Source organism: Octodon degus, unplaced genomic scaffold, assembly GCF_000260255.1.
Source record: "Octodon degus isolate 3935 unplaced genomic scaffold, OctDeg1.0 scaffold00011, whole genome shotgun sequence".
Lineage (NCBI taxonomy): Eukaryota > Metazoa > Chordata > Mammalia > Rodentia > Octodontidae > Octodon > Octodon degus.
The window spans coordinates 26,097,290-26,122,029 of NW_004524587.1; the positions used below are offsets into that span (position 1 = coordinate 26,097,290).

At 52.5% G+C, this 24,740-nt stretch overlaps 1 protein-coding gene across 4 annotated transcripts; it reads right to left on the bottom strand.

The window, feature by feature from the left end:
* Nucleotides 1-5,719: 5,719 nt before the first annotated feature.
* On the bottom strand, nucleotides 5,720-24,257 carry Drc7 (dynein regulatory complex subunit 7). Of its 4 annotated transcripts, none has more exons than XM_023709142.1 (18): nucleotides 24,206-24,257; nucleotides 21,320-21,547; nucleotides 20,960-21,134; nucleotides 19,836-19,961; nucleotides 19,294-19,488; nucleotides 17,475-17,633; nucleotides 16,852-17,070; nucleotides 13,677-13,805; nucleotides 11,717-11,789; nucleotides 10,590-10,718; nucleotides 10,306-10,434; nucleotides 9,406-9,626; nucleotides 8,439-8,654; nucleotides 7,829-7,939; nucleotides 7,640-7,750; nucleotides 7,293-7,487; nucleotides 5,972-6,111; nucleotides 5,720-5,885 (listed from the first exon to the last, which is right to left on the bottom strand). In XM_023709142.1, exons 2-18 carry the CDS (start codon nucleotides 21,511-21,513, stop codon nucleotides 5,792-5,794), a joined length of 2,616 nt encoding a protein of 871 aa, XP_023564910.1. In that variant the 5' UTR covers nucleotides 21,514-21,547; nucleotides 24,206-24,257; the 3' UTR covers nucleotides 5,720-5,791. The 4 variants fall into 4 exon arrangements, with proteins under 4 accessions (XP_023564910.1, XP_023564911.1, XP_004626105.1 ...); XM_023709143.1 differs by having other exon boundaries at nucleotides 19,836-19,958; nucleotides 24,144-24,228; XM_004626048.2 differs by having other exon boundaries at nucleotides 24,144-24,228.
* Nucleotides 24,258-24,740: the final 483 nt, after the last annotated feature.

The following is a 24,740-nucleotide window of genomic DNA, read 5'->3' on the forward strand; positions in this document are numbered from 1 at the left end:
AATGAACCAATGCGGCTCATCATTTCCTTGGTCCCGCCTCCACCTCGCGCTTTCCCTTCACTTCCTCCTCTTCCTTGAACCTGGTTTGCTTTTGAAAAAATTTGCTAGGTGCCCTCCTATGGCAGCTGCGCCAATCGCGTTAGCCACCGTCCTTGATCGACCAGTCAGCGATCGCATTGTTGGAAAAACCAAGTCTCAGCTGGCCAATGGGGAGGGATTTTTGGAGTAGCCTGAAGCCAAACGCCTTCCATCTTGGAATGGGGCGAATCAGTCCTAGTTAGCATTTTGCTTCCCTGTTCTCTTTAACTGCGGGCGGTGACTCAGAGGCCAAAGGATGAGCTTCTGGTCTTCGATCCTCTTAGATCTTAGTAGACGCCGGGTTGAGTTCCCCGCAGGAGGCCTAGAGGGAAACAGTGCCTGAATCCAGGTTCGAGTTGCACAGCTGGCCTCTGGCAAGTGGCTGCTCCCAGGAGAGGGTGAACTTGGGCGACTGCACCCTGTTGTCCAAATACCCGCAAGCCGCCCCGAATTTCCTCCAGTCACGCACCGCAGGTCGGATCATTTGGTCTTAGTACAGTTCACCACAGCTCTAAGGGGTAAGACTTGTAATACCCATTTAAAAGATGAGGAAACTGAGGCCCTGGTTAAAATATGTGTAAAATCCACAGCTGAAAAGAGCGAACCCCAGGACTGGAACCCTTTTTCTGAAAGCCAAAGCCTGGGGCATTCCCTGCTTGGCTGACACCACCACCACCAGCAGCCACACTAGAGGCAGGGAGTCGCTGTCCCCAACACACTTGAAACACCTGAAACTGATTAGAAGAAGTATACCAATCAGCCTGCAACCCTCCCCCCTTACTTGAAAGACATACAGAATATTTGAGAGGATACCACCTAGATTTTGACACTTGCTACCAGTTTGCTACATATACTTGTGTATTTTTCCAGAAGTTAGCATTGCTGTAGGCAGCTGAAACAGAAATACAGGCAGTCAGACAGGGCTAGGCCTTCAAGGAGACAGCACAGTAGACGAGATACTTTACAACTGTGAGACAGAGACTGATGCTCCTGCTATGGGCCAGACCTAAAGACCAAAGACCTAACAAATGCTGACCTCCCTAAAAATGAGCATCTGGGATTGATCATCACCTTGAGGAAGCCAGGAAGAGTCACTAATCCAACTGCTACCAGCTGGCTACTGGAGAAACTCTTGTTCTATGTTAGTGCTCACTTGCTACGTGACTCGCTTCCCCATTCAGTTCTGGATTTAATCAACTTTACCTGAGCAATGGTGTTTGTATCTCATTGGTTGACCGTAGTTTTGTCCCACATCATGCCCACCTAAGTGAGTTCCTAAGTTCCCACCTTAGACCCACCTCACTGCATGGTGTTACTCTAGAAAAGTCCCTGGAAGAGACAGCTTCCCGGGGGACAATGTGCTCGGGCCTCCCATCTGTTCCTCTCAGACAAAAGCTTTCTTTCCCCCAGTAAATATTCTGCTCTTAACCTCTGTTTGTTCCTAAAATGCATTCTTCGGTTTTAGAGCACACGGACATGTCCCAGGTACCTTTCAGGTTGGGAGTTTCATGACATTTCAATCCTCATGATGGTCCCACTTGAAGGATTTATCTGTGTTCTTCTGATTTACCTTGTGCTTCTTTGGAATTTCTTATTAACTGGAAATCAGGTCTAAGACTCCATTAGACTTGTGATACGCATTTCAAAACACTGAAGAAAAGTCCACACCAGAACACACACTGCACATGTACAAGGTCGCCAAGTGTTCACCACCACCACCACCACCACCAGGTCAAGAAGCAGAACAGAGCAGAAGCAGCACCTAGAAGCTCCCGGGCTGTTTCCTCCCAGTCCCTCACCCCCAGACCTGCTTCTTTTTTTTTTTTTAAATATTTATTTATTTTTATTTATTACATTTATTTATTACATTTATTTATTGTGTGTGTGTGTGGCCAGCTCAGCCCACCAGGGGGCGGGTCTGGCTGGCATGTGGTGCTGGGGATCGAACCGCGGTCCCTGTGCTTTGCCAAGCTTGTTTCAAGCAAGTAGGTGCTTTAGACCACTGAGCCATCTCTCCAGCCCCCCCCAGACCTGCTTCTAAAGGGTAATTTCACCTATTTTTGTTCTTTCCACAAGTAATCATATTGTGTTAGTTGATACATTGTGTCAACTTGGCTGAATCAGCTGGGCAGTTCTCAGCTGGGGCCTAGCCCCGCAGGTGGGCAGGGCCCAGGAATTGAGAAAGGCAGGAAGCCCCCTGCCTTGGCTTCTGTGGACAAGTCCCAGTCTTTGGAGGAGCTTTTCTGCCGCATGAATTGCTGTCCTTTGCACTGGAGCCAGCAGAATATGGACTGAACCCTCCTGTAACTGTGAGCTAAATAAACCTTTCCATCCTTCAGTTTGACTGTTGGTATTTGTCCCAGCAATGAGTAAAAAGTAACTAAGACACATATAATGCATACTTCATTGGAATTTTCGATAATATTGCACTTGAGAAATTCGGATCATCACAGGTGACTGGCTCGTTCATTTTCATCCCCATACCTACCTCTGTATTCTCAGTATCTGGGGCTGTGTGTATGTTGTTGTAGGGGGCTGTCCAGTGCCTTGTTCCATGACTACCCCTCCTCTCCACCCATTGATGCCAGTAGCGTTCTTCTGACCAGTTAGGATAACCAAAAAAATTCTCAAGACAACTGCATTATTCAGGTGGTCATTGCTTGAACCAAGTACCTGTCATAAACAATGTGGTTTCAGTCCCTGGATAGCTGGCTCCAAGACAGACGTCACGGTGAAGGCCATGGTGGAAGAACAGTGCTCATCTTGGGGTGGCCAAGGAACATGGTGGGTGAAGAAGAGCTGGAGAGAAACAAGCCAGGGACCAGCTATTGTTCCCACACCCAGGCTGCCACGCCCTCTGTCCCTGCTCCCAGTGTGCTTTGCTAATCTAAATGTCTCTCAAACTATTTAAATTGACAATCAAGATTAACCATTATATCTTTCGCATCCAGGGGGAAGTGGGTACTGCACTGCAGCTTTATTTACTCTTCTGTCCAAGAACCTCACTAGGACTTGTAAACTCAGCCCTAGTAAAGGATTAAAGGGACCAAGTTTATAAAAGGAAAATAGAAACACTATTTGAAAGAAAGAAAAGAAGGACCAGCCAGATAGCTCAGCAAATTAAAGTGCCTGCGTAGGCACACCCAGGAACTGGGTCTGATCCTGGGTGTGCAGTACTGGGAGGCTGAAAACAGGAGGATCACTACGCATCTGATCTGTGTAGTTAGACCCTGTACTAAATACAAAAAAAGGAAAGAAAAGCAGGGGACAGACAGCTACCTTGTGAGAAGGCAGGGAGCTCTGGAAAGATGGGGGAACCTTTATGCTGGGCCTTTTTTTTTTTTTTTTTTTTTTTTTATCAAAAGTGTGGCAGAAAGAGTTTTTCTTTCCCCCTGGAGTTTGTTACAACCTGATTGGCTATTTCAGGGCCTAAGACCCTTAATTTGGGCTTCATCATCTATGCAGATTCCTTATTTTACCTTTTGTCCTGTCACGCCCTATGTCTGAAATTTAGGAATTTAAAAGGACCTTACAAGGTCAAGGAGAGGGAGAGGTCTTTTAAATGGCCACCCCTCCCCTCCTTTGGAAGGTTAGGGACCCTGCCCAGTTTATCAGCTTTCTGTAGTTTTGTTAATTGCACCCTCAGTCAAGTTTTAACACTTGCTGGTCAGGACTAGCCAGGAAGACCAGTGAGGCCTTTCCCTACTTACAGACCCCTTCCCCTACGCAATCACAATTTATGTTTCCACCCTTTTCCTTCCTGGTATGGGGATTAAACCCAGTAACACCCTGCCCCTGGGCTGCATCCCAGCCCTTTCTATTTTATTTTAGAGCCAGGTTCTTGCTGAATTGCTCTAGCTGACCTTGAATTTGGTGATCTTCCCAGGTCAGCCTCCTGAGTAGCAAGGATTACAGTTGGATCATCAAACACACCTAGTGGTGTGATTCTATTTTTTTTTTTCTTAATTTGAAACCACTTATTTATTTGGCACAGGGTCTTGCTGCGAAGCTCAGACTCATGGCAACCCACCTGCCTCAGCCTCCTGAGTGCTGGGATTTTAGGCCTACACCATCACATCTTGTAATCTTCTTGCTTCCGCCTCCAAGATCCCTGGGAGTACCCGTGTATGCAACTGTGCCTCGCCTCTACTTCTGCTGTACTGTCCCTTGCTCACTGAATAGCTGGATAGATGGATGGGCGGGTGGATGGTGTGTTAATCTCTCCATCACTATAACAAGATACCTGAGGTAATAAACTTATAAAAACAAAAGGTTTTTTCACTACAGTTCTGGAGGTTACAGTCCATGATTAAGCAGACCCATTGCTTTTAGGCCTCTGGTAGCAGGCAGCACATCATGACTGGAGCACACAGCAAAGCAGAACACCTGCCTCATGGCTGGGGGCAAAAGAGGGACGGAGAAGCCCTGTGGTCCCTTGAGAGGCCCCTCGGTGACCTGAAGACCTCCTGCTGGACTGCGCCTCTTAAAGTTCTGCCCTTGCCCAGCAGCACCTGCCTGGGCTAACTCTTTAGCAATAGGGCCTGTCTGGTACATCCAGGATCCAAATGACAGCAGGTTGGCAGAGCTGACCCCGGAAGTGCAACCGCTGGGCCATGGTTAGCTCTCTGTAGATGCTGCCAGTTTCCCGCAGATCTTGTACCGATTTAGACCTCTGTGGGAAAGCTGTCTGTGGGCTGCTGCTCCTTCTCCTCCTCACCAGCACTTACTATACTGGTTGGTGTGTGGTAGATTGCATTTCCCAGAAGACTAATGAATTGGATTTTTTTTTTTGATGTATTTATTACAGAGTCTAAATACAGGGTCTTACTACACAGATTGGACTCGTACTAATCTTCCTGCTTTCGGCTTCTCAAGCTCTGGGATTACAGGCATGCCGCTCAGTCGCAGTTGCTATCTCAGTATGCCCTGGGGGGCAGGGCCAGCATGGCATGTGTGGGAACAAACCCTTGTCCCTATACCTAAGCAGGTGCGTTAGTTCGCTGAGCTATCTGCTGGCCCAATGAATTGGATTTTTAACGCATTTGATGTGTTTTTGCCCCCCACCAGACAAGAGTTCAGGCTGGCCTCAAACTCTTAGAGATCCTCCTGCCTCAGCCTCCTGAGTGCTGAGATTACAGATGTGCCCCGCCACACCTGCCTGTAGCATTTTCTTTTTTTTTTTTTTCTGTAGCATTTTCTAAGCCAACATTTAGTGAGTGCTTTCTGGTTGGCATAGCTAGCCCTCTATGCCTTATTTAAGGCAGTGGTGTCATTCCCATCTCACAGATGGGTAAAGCATAAGAAGAGGAAGAGGAATTCAGTCCCTGGTACTCACATCAGACCCCTGGGCCTTGCCATTACCACTCTGGGAGCAGGGCCACTTCATCAGGTAGAGGTCTACCTGGCTGCTTGCAGTGGCTGTGGGGCCACCTGCAGAGGTGATGCAGAAATTTCCCACCAAGAAGCAAGGAAGCAAATGGGGAAGATGGCCGAGGTGGTGGGAAGGGGCAGTCGCAGCCTACAAGTAAAAAAGAGAAGAGAAGATAGACTAGAGCTAATGTGTCTGAGGCACAAATCCAGGTTAAAGTGTGTTTATTTATGGGAAAACTATGAGAAGCAGGAGGCCCAAGTGCAGGGGCATAAGGTGCACAGGGCTGGGCTGGGTGGGCTTCTGTCTGGCTTCTGGCGGCTTCTGCCTTAGGCTCATGAGGGGTCAAGCAAGGACTTTGAGGAACTCTGCTAGACGTGGGTCCTTGTAGAGCTTTTCCTCCAACGCCAAATACTTCAGGGGAGCCAGCTCCTTGTGTCTGAAGCAGAGAGAGGAAGGAGGGAAGTGAGCGGCTCCCACGCCAGGGGCCAGCTTCCAGGTCCTCTCTGGCTCCCACCCCCTCACCGATTGAGCCGCTGCTCCAGGATGCGGATGCGGAACATGGCCTGAGAGCAGTAGCTCAGGTACAAGTCTTCATCCTCTGGTGTCAGGGTCACCTGGTTCTCCTGGTACCACTGCTGCTGCTTCTGCAGCTCCTGGTTCTCCTGTAGCCACAGAGAGACAAGCACGAGGGTAGGAGATGATGAGGGCGGACCCCCACTCAGACTGCAGGCACCATCCCACTTGGCCACCAGACAACACCACTAGACAAGCTAGAGAGGCACACACAGGGGCCCCAGGAAGTCTTGGATAGAAGGTGTTGGGGTCATGTTTAGAGGGATACCATGCCCATCGGATCAAAGCAGGGTCAACCACATGTTCTGGACATGTTCTGACGTTTTCAGGCCCTCCAATTTCCTTTCTCCAAAATGAAGGTTACTGTCACCCACCGCTAGTCCTTGTGGAGCTCTATTTGAAGACTGCATGGGAACCATGTGGTGTGTGCCTTACACATAGAAATGGGCCAAGCAGGGCCGGTGAGATAGCTCAACAGACTAAGCACCTGCTTAGGCAAGCACAGGGACCAGGGTTCAATCCCCAACACTACAGGCCACACCAGCCATGTCCCCTGGGTATGCTGAGCTGGTCACCAAGACTGGGTATGGTGACACAAGCCTGTAATCCCAGTACTGGGGAGGCTGAAAACAAGAGGATCACTAGGAGTTCAAGCTGTGTAGTGAGGCCCTGTAACAAATAAATATTTTTTTTAAAAAAAGAAAAGAAATGGGCCAAGGATTAGAATTGTAATGCACCATCCATCCATCCACCCACTTGTGGCCCTCCCATCTAGCTCCTCGTCCATTCCTCAGCCTGTCCCTCATCTCCCTGTTCACCTGCTGATCCATTCACCCACTCATTTATTCATTCATCCACCCATCTATCCATCTACCCATCCACCCATCCACCCATCCACCCATCCAACCATCCGCCCATCCATCCATCCATCCATTCACTCATGGCCCCACCCACCTAGCTACTGGTCCATTCTTCAACCTGTCTCTCTATCTCCCTGTCTACCTGCCCATCTGTTGACCCACTCATTTATTCATCCATCCACCCACCCACCCATCCATCATGCATCCCTCCCCTCCATCCATCTACCCATCACCCATCCATTTGCAAGAGCAAGGAAGAACAACCCAGCCATCTGAAAACCCCAAGCAATGACAAACTCATCCCCATCATGGGTCCCTCACAGATCTGTGTGGTGCTGGACTGAGACCTCTGAGCCCATCTCCTAGATAAGAATACTAAGGTCTCCTCTTCCCTCCATCAGCCATTGTACCTTCTCAAAGCGGGCCTGAATGAGGTTGGCTTTGTCAATGAGCCGCTGCTTGAAGTCACTGAGACACTCGTCCTTGAGATGCACAGCCTGCATGCGTGTCAGCTTCTCACCAGGGGGCAGCTGGGCCAGGAATGGAGCCAGGTAGTCCAGCTGGGCCTCTACCTGCCGTAGGTGCTCCTCGTGCATCACGCGCTCCTGGGGAGTGGGGGCAGCTAAATCAGCGGCACCTACATTCTTCACCCGAACACCACAGGCATTGACTTGGCCACAGGCCTGGGAGGGGAGCTGGCCTGGATCCTGGCTGTGGGGCGAGGAAAGTCCAGGACCGGGCTGGGAGCGAGCCTCACCATAGCCTCCCGATACTCCTTGCTTTTTTCATTGCGCTTGGTATCGTAGATGGAGATATTCAGCGTGTGTGCCTCCTCCTCTTCCTCTCGAAGCTTCAGGATCTCTAGCACCTGAATTGGGAAGTGACGTAGACATGATGAAGAAACCTGTTATCGCCTCCCCCCCTCCCCCGGCTATGGGACTCCCACCTCCAGCTCAGACTCCCAGGCCTGGTGTTTGGACAGCTTCTCTTCATTCTTCAGATGCATCATGGTCTCATACTGGTAGAGAAGCTTCTTGGTATGCTCCATGGGTTCCACCTGGGACCAGAACCGCTACAGTGACAGGCCTCAGTGGGTCTGGAACCATCTGGTTTGAGTCTACTCCTGCCATGTGAGCTCAAGCAAGTTGTTTAACCTCTCTGGGCCACTTTGCCTACTTACAAAGATACAGATAGTAAAAGACAAAGTGGCCAAGGAATGTGCTGGTGGTGTGGTTAGGACAAGGAAGGTGGGTGCCTTAGGGGTAGGAGGTAGGATCCTCCCTACCCCCCGTGTGTTCCTGGGCCTGGGGACTGCACTGACCAGAGCTGGGACAGGACCATGAGGAATGGAACCTACTGGGTTCTCATTTGGGTGAGAAAGGAGAGGGACCCCAGATGGGAGCTGTGAGTTTTCCCATGGGGCACAGATGAACTTCCAGGCTGGCTTCAGGGGTGCATTTCTTGGATCTGCAGACTCAGTGGAGCCAGACACCGCAGGGTCCTCTTTTGCCCACTCCAGTGGCCTCACCCGCCCTGCCCCCTCAGGCTCAGCTCACCTCAAAGCTGATGCACATGTCCGACGTCATGATGATCTTGTTGCCCTTGCTGTCTACCTCAGAGCGCTGCAGGAATTCGCGCTTGGAGGCCGTGATGTAGTCGTCACGGCAGTGGTAGCGCAGCTGGATGCGCTCATCAGCGATGAGGAACACGCGCTCCGCCACGTCTTCATCGGCAGGCTTTGCGGGGTTGCGGGAGAACCGCTCTGTGATTTTCTGGGAGGCCAGAACACGCACGGGATGAAGACAGAGGCCTTCCTTTGGGTTCTCCAGGGCAGAAGCAATACACACTGGCGACATGAGTTTGGGCTTGCTTGGGGGACCATGTAGAACAGCCTGGCAGTGGATTCTGGGTTCTCAGTGCCAGGCCACCCAGCCCTGTGTGGAGCTGGAGCCTTTCTCCAGCTCCCTCAATAAGACTGCTTGGCCAAAAAAAAAAAAAAAAAAAGACTATGTGGCTCCCTCAAGAGATGGGAAGCTCACCCCCCACCCTGCCCCCACCCCACAGCTTAGACATCTCTCACTGCTAGAAAGAGCTTCTTTGGATGCAGCTGTCAAATAATAGGTAATGATTTATAGAGCAAAAATGCACAACTTAATGAAAAGTGGGTAGCTGAGGGATTCTAGCCCCCACACCCACCCACAGTTGTCAGTTAAGTTATAAAATATTCTCAAGACCAAACCCATTAATCCAGTAATGCCTGGGGAGCCATTCTACTTTATATGTCTATTTTTCCGATTGGTGTTTGTCCACAGCTAGAAGGAGACATTCGGCCATGGGTTCAGCACTCTGTCTAGTCCCAGTCAGCCAGGGGCTGTGCAGCTGGCAGAATGCTTGCCTTGTAGTCAGTGCCCAGGAACCATCTCAGGCCTTGATGTCACTCCAGAGCCAGGGCTCTCTCTGTCCTGTGGTGACTGTTTGCTACAGAAGGCAGGCAGCCTGTCCCCAAGCCCAGTGAGCTCTTACCGTCATGGGCCGGGGGTTTGATTCGGTACTGGCCGAAGTGAGTTTCTTGACCCTGGGCCCAAAGTTGATATGGCGGTAGGAGAGGAAGTCTGGGCGTCCTTGATAGTACTCGGTCATTGTCCTGGGAGTCTCCTCGCGCTTTATCAGGCCATCCACACGGGCTGTTTCATAGAACTCCATGATGCGGTCATTCTCGGGTTGCATGGTCTTGTACACGTGCACTGGGATGGAGGGAGACGCCTGGGTGAGGACCAGGTGCCACCCTGCAGCTGTGCTGGCCCCAGCCTGGGCCCAGGGAGGAGGTGGCACCACATTATGGATGAAGATTAGCTGGGCCCGAGTCCCCATTGCTGAGCACTTAGGTTGTGTCTAACTTTTTGTTATTGAAAGCAACACCGTGATGTCCACCTGCACCATGCATTTTTCTGTTGTTACCCATTATCTGCTAAGACCAAAGACTCAGCAGTGGAATTACTGAGTCACAAAGTGTCCACATTTTAAGGTCATAGTTATTTTAGGTGCTAAGAATTGAACCCAAGGCCTTGGGCATGCCAAGCACACACTCCACCACTGAGCTAATCTATTTTGCCTTTGGCGGGGAGGGGTGTTGGCTCTACACTCAGCAGCCTCACCTGCTCTGAATGCAGCCCACACTGGGTGCCCCTGGCTGGATTCCTATCCCATCCCAGGCTTGACTGCAGGCAGGAACGTGTCTCTGGCCTTGCCCTTTCTGCGGGAGCGTTGGCCACATTTCCTTGGATCTTCCAAGTTCCCTGTTGCACGTCTGGTTTGCTTAGGGAGCAGATACCTGGAGGCTGGTTCCTCCCCCGGCACCCCACTGTCGAGGACCTTATGCTAAGGTATGTGTCACCCCACCCCCAGGGGCCCAGCTCCACGCACCACGCAGAGCCTGGGGGTGGCCCGGCCTGAAGTAGTCGGTGTGCAGGCCTGAGCTGTTGTTTATGTGCTTCAGCTCCAGCGTGTCTTCCCGGTTCTGGTACCACTCCTTGACCTCCAAAATTTTGGTACCTGTGGGGCCCAAGGGTGCTCACTGCAGCCGGGACAGCATCCCACTGCTCCCAGCATGGAGCCCAGTGAAGCCCACACCTACACTAAGAGGCCCAAAGTCCCAGGTATAGGGTGACCCAGCTCTCCCTGGCACCCCAGACAGCACTGTGCCTTACACTCCAGGTCTTCATAGGTGGTGAGGCGGCACACCAGGCCATTGCTGTTGAGGTATGGGGCCCATTTCTCCAGCCGAGCTCTCCTGTACTGCAGCACCTTCTTCCCATTTGGGCAGCGGGTCTCAAATGCTATGGGTGGGCACAGGAGTGCTGGGGTCTCTCCTTTCAGGCTGGCACAGGAAGGGCCAACCCCACCTGGCCACTCAGCCACCCCATGGCCCTGAGTACTAAGAAGCCCTGAGCTCCTCCTGGGAGGAGGACAGTGGTTACCACCACTGACTGCAGACTGAGCTGCTTATGGATCTGCCCAAGCATGGGGTTCCCATAGACCAGAGGAGGGACCCTCCAGCCATGCCATTCTCACTGCCAGGTGCCTGCCTGTGCAGATCCCTCTTCCAGGATCACCATGGCAGCCTACCTTTGCTGGGCTCCATACAGACCCCCCAAAATTTAGCCTCAATCTGGCATGCTATTGCACACCCATAATCCCAGCATTTTGGAGGCTGAGGCAGGAGGATCACTGTGAATGTGAAGTCAGCCTGGGCTACATAGTGAGACCCTGTCTCAAAAAACTAAGGAAACAAGAAACAAAACTTAGCCTAGTGACCTTGTTCAGTCTGGCGTGTATCCTCCCCAGCCCTTACCTAGGGCTGGGCTATGTGCCTTACCCCCTGTGGAGACGGCCTGTGCCCTCCTTGTGGACTGGGACTCCCAGAAGGGCACCTGGGCAGCCAGCAGACATGAACCCTGGACATATGACATCTACTCTGCAGCCCTCTACCTGCCCTTCCTAGGTTCTGAGACCCTGCACTGTCTGCTCTGGGTACCTCACGTGGCCACTCTAGATGGGCATCTGAGGGAGGGAGGGGCAGTGTCCCAGTCCTCAGTGGCTCTGGTGTCAACCGAGCCCTTCTTGTGAGCCAGACGGAGTCAGGCCCTGGCCACAGAGCTGGCTGTGGGCTGAGGGAGGGATGAAGGGTGGGAGGGAGGGTGAAGCAGGAATGTGGCAAGGAGGGCCAGGGCAGTCCCTGCACGTCTCCCTCCTCCTCCCCACTGACTGTCAATGGACACCTTCCTGGAGCCCAGGGCTGGTTCTGGAGAGAGCAGTGAGCAGCATCTGCAGAGACCTTCTGGGGAGATCGTGATCTGTTCCACCCACGAGGACGGCATGTCAAAGCTCTTATCCTCTGTCTCCTTGCCCTGTGGGGAGTGGGGGCAGGTGGGTGGTGCTGGCCTCATCCCCCATACCACCCAAGCAATGGGTCCTCAGCTTCCCTGGGGAAGGTGGAGGTCAGGAGTGTGACCCAAGATACAGAAGTTGGGAGGAGTCAGCTCCTGCGGGGAGCCCAGCCCCTCCCCCCCCCTCCACCTGGCATGCACCCCTAGGAGTCAGGTGGACGCAGCCACACCCTCATCCAATGCCAGTTAAGCAGCTGAAGGTGAGTCCCTTAATTACTCCAGGTTTCAATATCCCTAACTGAGGCCTGGGCCTGTAGAGAGGGGGCAGTGATATAAGGGGTCAGAGGTCACCACCAGGCTAATGTTATTCCAAGTCTTTGTTTCCCCACCCGTAAAAAAAAGGCCTGATCTAGACAAAGATCCCTCCAACTAGGTATGCACCGACACTCGCATGAGATTTTCTCAATGTGTAAGTTTTCTCCCACAAAGATTACTAAAGATCCAAACTAGAGCTGTCACAGCACTAAATACAGGGCCTCCAGGAGTCTGCACATCATAGCCAGCAGGGGGCGCTTGTGTCCTGGATTTATCGCTCAGGGGAGGCCCCTGGTTTCCAGAGGGGACTCCCAGGGTATTCCACCCCCTTTCCAGGCCATGCTGCAAGGGCAGGTCACACGTTTAGACTGTCTCCTTCTCAAGCAACCCCACGAGAGTGATTGTTGAGAACTCAGACTTTGGAGCCAGGCTGTTTAATTTCAAATCCCAGCTCTGTCACTTAATGGCTGCGTTCCTCTGGATCAGTTATTCAGCCCCTCTGTGTGCAAGCCTTCCCATCTGTAACAGGGAACAGTGGGTAAAAGTCTGGATAATGGCACTGGGACCCACTCACCGCAGGGTGGTCCTGGAGGCTTAAACCTGTAAATTGCTCAGCACCACAGCCTGATAGTTGGGGCCCAGTGGATGCTGCTTATCACATGGGTGTTGCTTTGTCTTCCAAATTCATAGGACTGCATTTGGAGATAAGGTCCTTAAAGAGGTAGCCAAGTCTAAATGGAGCCATCAGGGTGGTCCTGTGCAAAAGGACTGGTTGTCCTTACGAGAGGAATTCAGGACACAAACTCATGCAGGGAGGATACCATGTGAAGCCTGGAGAAGATGCCTATGCAAACCCAGGAGGAGGCCTCAGAAGAGACTGCCCTGCTGCCCCTGGGTCTTGCACGTCCAGCCTCCAGAGCTGTCTTCAAGCCCCCAGCTGTGGCACCTTGCTGCAGCAGCCCTAGCAGCCTAATGTTCCTTTTCTTGAAGATGGATTCCCTATGTTATGTACAGATGAGGAAACTGAGGTTCCCAAAGCCAGGACATTTGCCCAAGGCCACATAGCCAGATGCAACACTAGGGGACCCAGAGTCTCCCACACAGACCTGCCTGGTGAGGTGAGGCTGGTGATCTAAGGCCTGGGGACAGTGCTGGACCAGGGATGTTTGGAAGAGCTGATAGGGCAGACAAGTAAGGCCTGCAGGGTGAGAGGAATCAGTGCCTCTCGGGATGGAGCTGAAGAGTGTCTGGCCCTCCAGCCCTGGTGGCTGGCAAGGAGCTGCCACACCCCTACTCTAAGGCTAAGCTTTCTGCAGGACCAAGACAGCCCCTGAACAGGGTGGGTTATTAGGGGAATGATCAGGAGGCCCAGATTCAAGGCCCAGCCTTCCCCTGACCCAGAGAGTCCTGGGCAGGCTCAGTGGGCATGTCCGGATCTCAGACTGCCTCCCAGAAGTCGTGCTTTAAAGGAGCTGTAATGGGTCCACCCGATCCCATTCCATACACATACATGGTTTGGGGGAGGTTTCCAGGTGCCCGAAGCAAGACAGTGCGCAAAGCTTTCCTCTGGCTCCGCACACCTCTCAGACTCACCAGATCTTCTATGTCATCATCATCGTTCAGCCCCTCATCCTCTTCCTCCATCAAGGACAGCTGAGGCTTATCTGTCCCCAAGAGCATGTACTCCCACCTCACAGGGTCTCCCAGGTCAAAGACCAAGTCCTGGTGGAGGGAGAGATAGCGAAGTGCACCCTCACTGCCCCAAGCTTCACCTGCTCAACAAAAGCAGGTCTCGGGCTGGAAGAAGCCTGCGGAGAATGCTTGCTCCTGGCCAACGCTCTCCTGCAACAGGGAAACTGAGGCCCTACCAGAGAGGGGCTAGCACTCACTGCCCATCACCCAGTCTCCCTACAAAGAAATCTTGCATTGATTGCTGGAGGAGATGTGGGATAGGTGGGGTGTGAGGTCACTGTGTGCCTCTGGGGCGTAGCCCGCTATCAGACGTGGGATTTCACTGGAAGAAGATCTGGCAACTGGGACAGCCGGCTGAGAAAAAGTGGCCTTAAGCGTTTCGCCCACACCAGGGCAAGGGAGCTGGGCAGGGTATAGCGCATAAGGTGGGAGGGGCTGCTCTTTCACCTCCTCTTTTCCAGCCTGTCTCAGGCCAGGGGCTCTGTCCCCTCAGTAGACAGTTCCTGCGAGGCAGGGAGCACCTCTGTGCCTGTGCCTCCCAGGGGACACGCCACTCTCATCACCCTCCAGGAAACCAGAGACTAACTTTGCGGCCTGAGAGGGGCTTCAGCACTCAGCTAGCTGAAGGGACAGATCAGCGGAGGCTCCTGCTCCCTGTCCTGGTGAGTCCTGGGAGAAGTCCTGAGAGCTACTGTGCCCTAGCTGGGGTGGTGGCTGGAAAAGGAGGACGTGACTGAGGACAGGGAAGGCCAGAGGCCCCGATGACACGACAGTGGCTGGGGAGAGTCAAAGATTGGCTGAGAGGAGCCGACTGCACAGATGCCTGTGTCTCTCCGACGTGGCCTAACCTCTGGCATGCGTGTCAGTGCTGAGCAGTCCTTATGTGTCGCTCCTTTACACGAAGTCCTATTTCTTCTATAGAAAAGGCATCGTTGAATGTGAATGTACAACTTCTATCTCCAACGAGCCCCATGGGCCCCCTCCTCCTCCAAGATGCTACTTCCGGTTCTCAGGAGGGAAAAGCACTTCTTCCTTCACAGTGCTCGTGTGGCAGTGACCATGAGGGGCACGTCCTTCACCCCTCACTCAGTTATGCAGTTCTGCCCCTCTGGCCCTCATTTCATCATTCTCTTATCTCGGTTGTCATTAGCCCTTGCCTTGCACAGATGCAGGGTGAGCCAGCTTGTGGTGTGGGTGCTGCAGGACAGGATAAGGACCCGAAGGCTAGAAGAGGGGCTTCCGGCAGCGGCCACAGGAACATCACCCTCTGGGAACCCGGACCACAGAGGTTTCAAGCCTGGCTCTGGAGAGCCAGTGTGGCGTGGGAGAAGCTGTTTCACTTCTTAGAGTCTCTGTTTCCTTATTTGTGAAATGAGAGTAATAAAAGCTAATGTTTACTGAGTAACCAGGGTCTGTTCTGAGCCCCTGGTGTTGTCTCCCAACCCCTGGGAAACTGGGAGAACCGAGATCCTGGAATCATAAGGGCAAAGTTTCTGTGTCTTGGAACTTTTCATTTTTGGCAGTACTGGGAATTGACCCTGAGGCCTTGAATGCTTCATGAGCTTTGTCCCCCATCCCCCCTTTTTTATTTGAAACAAAGTCTTATTAAGTTGCCCAGTGAGAATTTGTGATCTTCCTGCCTCGGCCTCCCAGCATGCTAGCTTCTAGCTCTGCCTCTGAACTTCAGATTTCTACTGTCGCAGAGCCACTCACCCTCCATTGCATGTTAACTCTGCTTATCTCCCTTATGGGTGACAGTAGTCCTTAGGAGGTAACATTAGAATAGGGAGCCAAAGGGTGGAGGATTTGTCTTTGGGACATGGCCTGCTCTTGAATAGAGGAACTTGGAAACAATAAAGAAGCACAGGAGTCAGAGCCTCGAGGCTAGAGTTCGAGGCCAGAACTCAAGGTCAGCAAGTCCTGCTGGCTTATTGGTGTCCTTGACATGCTGTGGGTGGCATGCTGTGGGTAGAGCCTTGGCCACCTCACATCCTGCCAGTGCACTCTATCTTGGCCCAGTGCCACCCTTACACACTCACGGGACCAGCTGGGACACAAAGGACAGAGGCATGGATGAAGCTCCCTGAACTCTCACCCTTGCTGGTGGGAGTGTAATTGCTACAATGATTCTAAAAGTGAGCAGAATCTTCCAAAGTGAGTACATGTTTCCTGATAGATATGTAGAAAAAGGGTCACATCAGTACTATCCAAAACAGTCCTGCCCAGGCATGGTGGTACACACCTGTAATCCTAGCACTCGGGAGGCTGAGGCAGGAGGATCACTGCAAGTTCAAGCCCAGCCTGGGCTACATAGTGAGATCCTATCTCAAAACACAAAAACCAAGAAACTGGAAATATCGACAGATGCCTCTATAGAATAGAAAAATAAGTTCTGTTGCACTTAAATAACGGGAGGTTAATAAACAATGAAAGTGAACAAAACACAGCTACACATAAAGCATGGATGAGACCCACAGACCCCATGGATGAAAGGGTGCAGGCATCAAGGATCCGCACTGATGACTCAACTGACAGGAAGTATGAAACAAGATGAAACTGACAGGTGTGCTCAGCTATGGAGGTGTTAGTGACCAGCAGAGGGGGGTGGGGACATCTCTGAGATGCTGGTCTTGATTTTGTAGAGGGTTCAGGGTATGAAAATTTAAGGATGTACACTTGGAATCATGTACTTCTCTGTACTCATGGTGTGTTTGTGTGTGTGTGTGTATGTGTGTGTGTGTGCATGTGAATCTGTGTGTGCAAAGGCCATTCATAAGCTAAGAATACATGCACACACAACTTGAGATGCTCCTGCCTCAGCCTCCCTCAGTGGGGGAGTTGTAGGTATGCGCCACCATGCCCAGCTCTCTTCTTGATCTGGGAGCAGGGAACAGGGCATGCTCAGTCCATGGGAAGTCGCTGGACTGCATGCTTGGGGGGATGCACCTTTCTCAGCAATGGTTACTGGTGGGCAAGACACAGGCCATGAGGATTCAGCCGTGGGAAAGCTCTCCCCGAGCCACCTCACACCTCCCTCCATCCTCCCCGCATGCCTGCCCCCAGACCCTGTGGGCACCTTGCAGCAGTTCCAACAGTCCTGCATGTTGATCCAGTAGTTCCTGTGATTCCAGAGGCTCTCAATGCCCAGGAAGTGGTCATCCTGGGAGCTGTAGCTGCGCCCAGTGAATGGGTCGATGAAGAAGCTCTCAGGCACCTCTCGCTTCCCTGACAGCACCAGGACCCAGCAGTGGACCCGAAGGCCATGCAGGGGATCAGGCTTGGCTTTCTCTGCCTCCTGCACAGAAAAGGTGGGTGACCTCCATCCAGCCAGCTGGGGGGGTGTGTAGGGTCAGGGGTCCAAACCTCTCCCGGGACTGGGGAACCACAGGACAGCTGAGATCTTCCCAGAAAGGACCTCTGAGCCCAGTGTTTGAATGAATGAAATGGGGGCTTCGACTAGGTCTAGGGTCACCAACTAGATCTGTATGGCTGTAGGTACTGGGGTTGGCTTTGTGTGTTGAGATTCAGGGTGAAAGTAGGGTAACTCCTTCAATAAAGAGTTCACTGAGAATTCAAAGAAAAGAAACATTTGGCTTCCTGTCCTCATCTTGCCAGTAGAACTGTGCCTGTCATGGTCCTCAGAGTGTCCCTAGCAGGGTCCCCCAGTGCCCAGAAGGGTGGAGGCTGCAGGGGGCCCACCAGGAGACGCTCCTCCTCCTCCCGCTGCTGCTTCTCCTTCTGGGCTTTGGCCTCCTTCTGCTTCTTGATCTCCTGCTGCTGCTCAAACCTGCTGGTCAGGTCCCGGGGCGGCTTGATGGTGTACTTTTTGGGCTGGGCCTTTTCTTTCGTCTTGACTGTCTGTCCCAGCAAGAGAGGAAGTGTGGCTGGCCTCGAGCAGTGCCCTCTACACAGCTCAGAGAGCTGAGATGTCTTGGCCCTGGAGCCAGGGACTGGCAGTTGCTCCTGCAGCCTGTGAGAATGGTGAGCCCAACAGCAGAGAGAGTGGCAGCTCTAGCTCTGGGCCCTCTGGGTTTCAGGCTGCTGTGTAAAGGGGGTGAGAATACTGGAAACTTCTCCCCAGGCTTGTGCAGCAGAGGAAAGGAAAATGCCTATGAGAACTGTCATCAGGACAAGGGGGGACTGGGGAGGCAAGGGTTTCTCCTCTTCACTCCCTACCAGCCAGATCTGAACCAGAAAGTGGGCGAACTGGAGAGGGTCAGATTTTTCAAATAATTTATCACTGGAGGGTATCATGTGTGGACTGAAAGTATGAGTTTGTAGGATCGGGAAAAAAAGAAAAGCCTGTGTGTGGATGTGTGGGTGTACATGTGTGCTGAGGGTGTGAGTGCACTCCTGTGTGTGTGTGTGTGTGTGTGTGTACACACGTTGAGAAGTGTTTCTGGGGAGGAGCAGGGCAGAAGCTGCCGAACTGTGCCTGTGACCACTGGAGAGAAACAGGGATCTCCAGGGTTTGGAGGCTAACACAGCCCAGTGCAGGCCCTGGGTCTCCTAGCACTCGTTGTGTGACTTCGGTCATGTGATTTTGCCTTCCTGTTTTATCTTATCAGCCCCAGCTGTAACATAAGAGCCATAATCTCTACCACGCAGGATTATCGTAGGAGCGATCGAGTGCGTGGGCATGAATGTAGGCCGCAAGCCTGAGGCTCTCTGCATCTGTTGCTTGTTGATGTAATTTTGGTTATTAACATTTGGCTCATGCACCAGCCATGCACAAGCTCAGCGCCACAGCTATATTGGACCCTTTGCTCTGCCATCCTTTGGGGTGCAGCAAGGCTGTCCTGGGGGCCTCCTTTTTCTTGCCCTCCCCCCACTTGTGCCTGGGGTTCAGGTGTTCCCTCAGCCACACGGGTGCTGTGCATCCTGCTGGAGGCCTCAGGTTTCTGGATCCCCAGTGGGCCCCTGGGCAGCATGACCCTGGTCACCGCAGAGTCCTGGAGGCCTCCAGCTGGTGGAAAGCACTGTAGCAGGCCTGGTTCCCCAATGGAAAGCAATGGCCTAAAGATTCTGATCACTAAAATTCATTTAAGAGCGTGTCATGTGTTCACAGCAGCTCTGGCCACATAGAAAAACAACTACCACTTGTTGGAGGGCCACATTTTTTTCTACTAAAAGTGGCCTTTTTTCCTGGTTAAGAGGAGGAGACTGAGAATCAAATCTCTACACTCACTTGTTATTTCCCTAGATGTGAGCGGCAGGCGAAGTTTTGCCAAATGCATATGGCAAATGGAGTTCTTCTTAGGAGGAGGGATGTGACATTCACCAGACTCACCCAGTGGGACACAGTAGCTTAAACTGAATCAATGATGGGAAAATGCTACCTGTTGTGGAGAATCAAGCTATGGTGGTTTTGAAAATAGACTTGAGAGCAGCCAAGAAAGGGGCAGCTTAGTGACAGGGCAGCTTAGTGACAGAGCGGCATCCTCGTGGCTGGGGCAGGGACATGAGCCTGTAAGGATGGCACAGCACAGGTGTGTATCCTGGGGGATGCCAGCCATACCTCTTTGGGCTTCACCGTGAGCGGGCACACCTCGCGTGTCAGATCCATGTTGCACAGGGCCTGCGAGCCGTAGCCATTGACGCAGTAGGCGTCGTAGCCAGCGCCAAGCAGCATGGAGCAGAGCAGTGTGCTGAAGTCGAAGCAGTTCCCCTTCTGCTGCTTGAGCACCGTGGTCGAGGAATACAAGTGCGAGGGCTGTGGGGCAGGCAGTCAGCAGGGGTGGACCACTGCCCCTAGGTATCTCTCACCTGTCCAGGGGGCAGGGCTGAGAGCTGCGGGCAGCTGGTATCCCCCATCACCACCTTTTGGCACCTTCTGAAGTCATGAAGGGGACTGAGGCAGAAAGAGGCAGAGGAGGCCAAGAGGTGGTGGCAAAGGGGCCGGGCTTGCTGTGTCCTTGGGCAAGTGGCTATATCTGAGCCCATGTCCCCACAGGGGGTCTCTGTGGCCTGACCCTGGCTGAACCTCCTTCTCCCACATCCTGCCTCGCTTCTTATCTTGGGTCTGCTGGGCTGCAGATGCAGCCTGTGAGTGGCACCCACCGGCTTAAGGGGGTCCGGGAGCGGCACCTTGGTGAGGAAGTCAGAGACAAAGTTGGCACAGCCGTCCCAGTTGTAGAGGTCAGGGTAGGGCATCAGCGTGGGCCGGATGGTGGTGCTCACAAACTTCTGCAAGGGGATAGATCAAGCCAGGGCCATGCACAGTAGGGACTCCTGCAATCCTGTGCCTGGAGAGGCCTCCTTCCTCAGTGCATCGGGAGACCCTAGGGGTCCATGCAGCAGACCAGGTCTGAGGGCTCTGGGGTGGCAGAGAAGCCCCTGGCTGCAAAGGTGACACTCAGGTCTGGCATGTGGCAGCTATTGATGAAGCAGTGGCAACAGCTGGCACAGAGCAAGCTTATTCAGGATCTAGATGAGGAGGGCCTCAGAGAGCCCCTTCCTCCATCCCCTGGGGTACCCGTGGGGGAGACCGAGGCCCAGAGTGGCCAAGTAAGCTGGCCGAGGTGACATAGCAAGTCAGGGATGAAGGAGCGCAGGTCTCCTGCCAGGCGTGGGGCCCTCCCGAGGCCTGCAGAGGTTCTGGGTGTAGGGGGTGGCTCCTGGGCTTGCTCTAGCCTTAGAGGTGAAGCCCACCTCTAAGGGCAGATTAATAGGACAGAATAGATCAGGACTTGTACCAGGACCAGAGCAAAGCACCGGCTTCTTCCTTCCAACCCCATAACCCTAGGCAGCTCCCTGGTTTTCTCTGGGCCTCAGTCTCCTCATCTGTAGGTAGAGCGGCATGGCATTAATCCAAAGACTGCAAAGCAGCAGCCCACAGTTCAGCGGTGTTCCTCAGCCTTGTTTAATTTGGCCCGTGCGGACATTTCTAACATTTGTGTTAACTGCCCCATTCAAAAATCAGAGCCCCATGCAAACCCCACTCCTTTCTTTCCTTGAGCCACCAACCACAGGCCTTAGTGTCCCCTCAGACTGCCTCCTCAGGTGGGCCTGGCCTTGTAGGGCTGAGTGACAAGAGCCTGTGGCCTGCTGGCATTTGCAATTATGCTGTGGGGACTAGGAGCTCAGGCTGGCAGGAGGCCTGCTGCTCAGCAGAGACCTTGGGGAACCAGTGTCAGCTCCCTGTGCTCCCCAACCTGGGCCCTGCCCTCTGTTCCCAGCCTTACAGGAACTTCACACTCATTCAGCGGGTGCAAGAAGAGCGGCACGCGGTCTGGACACAGGTGGCTGTACTGGCGGGAGAAGTTGTCGGCCACCTGCAGCAGGTGCTCCTCCTTGGGCGTGTTGGTTTTGTAGGAAAGGGGCAGGTTGGAGACATCAATGGTGTCCTCAGTTATGACCCTGCACCACAGTGCAGATGGCATCAGTCCAGGGGAGGCAATGCCAGGTGCTCACAGCCCCTCAGTCTACCTCATCATTTAATTCTCCCTCCCCAGTCTTAGCTCACTCCCCAGTGCCCTCCGCCCTCCTCCAGCCTGGCTCTTCCTGTGCCTGGCCCTGGTCTGCCCTTGCCCCAACACACTCACGGGGTCCCTGCTGGAATGGGGATTTTGATCTCCGATAGCTTCTTCTCCAAGTCTCTGAGCATCTCCTGGGTCAGGATGGTTTCTTCCTTCTGCACCTCCACTGGCCTCGTTTTCTCCATCCTTTCAGCCCGCTCAGCAGCCTCCTCCCTCTCGGCAGCCTCCTCCTCCTCCACTTTCTCCCTCAGCACCTCCATTCTGGCAATCTCTGGCTATCTAGAGATGATGTCTCTGGAGAGAAGGGCAACTGTTCTCATAGTGGCCCAGGTCAGATCAGACCAGGTTCTCAGAGTGGCCCATCAGACCAGGCAGGAGCCCCCAGACCCCCTGCACGTGCCTGGCCACAGTTTCCAGTGGTTTCCTTCCAACACTTAGGGAGGAAGCAATTACTGCTAAACTTCAGTCCATCCCCTGGCCTGCTGTGCCAGCTCCGCCCCCGGGGCATGCTGAGACAGCCATAATCCCAGCACTTGGGAGGCTGTAAACAGGAGAATCACTACAAGTCTGAACACCCTGTAGATACTTCCTAAAATACAGAAAAAAAAAAAAAATGAAATTGAGATTTTCTCAATGAAGGAGAAAGTCTCAGGGGCCAGGTATATAGCTCAGTTGCATATGCGCCTGCCTGGCAAGTGCAAGGTCCTGAGTTTGATCCCTGGTACTACATTAAAAAAGGAGAAAGTTTCTGGTTGATACTAGCACCTCTGTACTACTTCTGCCACTTGCAAATCAGCACAGACACTTAGCTCAGGGGCTTTGGGTCAGCTAGCCCAAAGGCCCCAACATGGCTTGTCTGTTATCTTTATTTTTGACAGTTATCTTCTCCTTCTGGCAAGTGATGCTACTGATGCTGTGGGAATTGCTACATGGTGCAATGTTTTCTATTAAGATATATTTATTTTTTAAAGTTATGTTTATTAAGGCCAATAAATGACTAGGCTTAAAGAAAATTATTCAAAATCATAAGGTGACAAAAATATGACAAAAAAAGAGAGAGAGAAGATGGGAGGTGAATGATATCTCATCTTGCCAACTAGAAACTGAGGCGCAAAGAGAGCAAGCGCAGGACTCCCTCCAAGGCACTGAGACAAAGGGGTGGGATGAGCATTATCATTCTCCGATCCGCACAGAGAAGCTATCTGGGGCTCAGGTACCCAAGAAAAGCCTGGCCTATGGCCACAGAGCAAAGCCTTCTCGCTAACTTGGAATCCTGGCCACCCACCCAAGTTTCTAGGGCCACCTCCTGTGCCCCCTGCAGACTTTCAGTGCATGTGGAAACCAGCCTCCCCTTGGGTCCCTGTTTCAGGATACCCAGCACCATCCCAGGTGACACAGGGGTCCCCTGCCTCCAGCTGAGGCCTTTCCACCACCAGCTTTACATCTGCTTTCCTAACAGCAAACAAGCAAAGGTCCAGCACCCCAACCCACCAGTGGTGATGGGGGAGATGGGGACATGGAGATAAAGAGGAGGGTCTCCCAGGATTTGTCCTGCTGGAGACAAGCCAGGGCTGAGAGGAGGGTTGGCTGGTATGTAGTTTAGTGTAGAGCATTTGCCTTGCATAAATGTAGCTCTGTGTTGAGGAGGTAGGGAAAGGAGGTGCCTAGCCCCCCACTGTGCACCCCTGCCCAGGCCACCTCTGCCTCTTGGGGAGCTGAGTCACAGCTGCCATCAGGACTGAGATTGGCTAAGAGAAAATCTGGCTCTACCCACAGCTCCCACTAGGCCCTAACTTTGGCTGGGCCTCAGTTTCTCTTTCTGTCATAAAAAGGGGGACTTTCAGGGGTGTGGCTACGTTATAGAGCATTTGCCTAGTATGTGGCAGGTTCTGAGTTCTGTCTTCCACACTGTTAAAAAATAAAAAGAGGAAAATAAGGTCACGTACAACTTCAATTGACCAGTGAGGCCTAACTAGCCCAGCCAGAAGTTCAAAAATGGAAAGAAGTACAGCTTTTTGTCCATTCTGACAATATGTGTGCTGGGACTGAGGAAAAGCTAGACACATCCTTTGGTGGAAGTCAGCCTGCCCAAGTCCCAGACAGGTGAGGTCTGCTATCCTTCAGGGCCCGGTCAGGATGACAGTTCCCCATGGACAAACCTCCAGCCAAGCTGCACAGCCTGTCATCAGATCCAGCTATCTGCATTTCAGGCACAGAGAAGCAGTGCCCAGGCAGGGCAGCTGATGTGGTGGGTGCCGGGGCATGTGGGGTAGGCCTGGTGCTAATGGCTTTGTTTAACCTTGACTGACTCTATGAGGCAGGCAGTCTTACAGGATCCACTTTGCAGATGTGAAGACTGAGGCTTGGAGAGCTTAAGCAAGCTGTGTAGGTCACAGCACCAAGTGGCAGCTTTGGGAGAGGAATCCACATAGGTCCTCTAAAACTCACATTTCAGAGCTTCAGGAGATGGAGAAGTTCTAGAAGGGACGGCGGGGGTAGGGGAGTGGTGGGCGAGCAAGGAAGTAGGATGGAAAGAAGGTCAAAGTGTCAGTAAGAAGCTGGGGCAAACACAGGCCGGGGTCACGGGACGCCTGTGTCAGAGATGAGGTTGGGACTAGACCTATGACTCTTTATTTCCTCCTCAGCTACAGCCAAGTTGCTGGGGAGGGGGGTCCCCACCAAATTCCCTGGACTCTGCCTAACATAGCTCCTGCACACCACGCCCAGCAGCAGCTTCCACCTCCTCCCCACCACACACACACACACACACACACACACACACACACACACACACACATTCATACACACATTCCCCAAAACAAAACAAAACAAAACTTTCCCAGAAAGAACAGGCCTGGAGACTCTAAACCAGAGAAGCTCCTTACCCTACCTCCTCTTTTCTCCCCCTGACAGGCACAGTCTAGCACGCCCAGCACCCTGCACCCTCCTTACCCTCCGTGCACAGCTTATCTGTTAGCTATTTCCATGGTTACCGCTGAGGGCTAATCCTGGGAGAGGTGCCTTCTGGGAAATGTAGTCCTCTGTGATCAGCCAGGTCTGGTCCTGGACCTTGACAGGCTGGTACAGCGGAACGCCAATGTGCGAGGTGACTGTTAGTTAAACTTTAAGGAACTTTTATGAATCAGTTATCAAACACAGCACTATTAAAAATTAGATGATAAAAAAATTAGATGATAAAAACCCCATGAGGAAATAACTATATTAAAAATAAAAGCAATGAGTACTTAAAACTCATGACTTCCTAATTATTCCAGTCTTTGGCTCTTGGCTGGGCGCCTGAGGTGGTCTATATTGGAGGTGGTTTCATCTGAGCCATTTTCCAATGCCAGCTGATGGGAGCAAGTGCTCGGGTCAGTCTAGATCCTACCCAAAACCTGTGTTTCTTGGCAGTGCTACCTCTCATCGTCTGCATGTGGCCTGCGGCTGAGTGTGCTGTTCTGTTCCGTTTTCTTCCTTCCCATCTCTG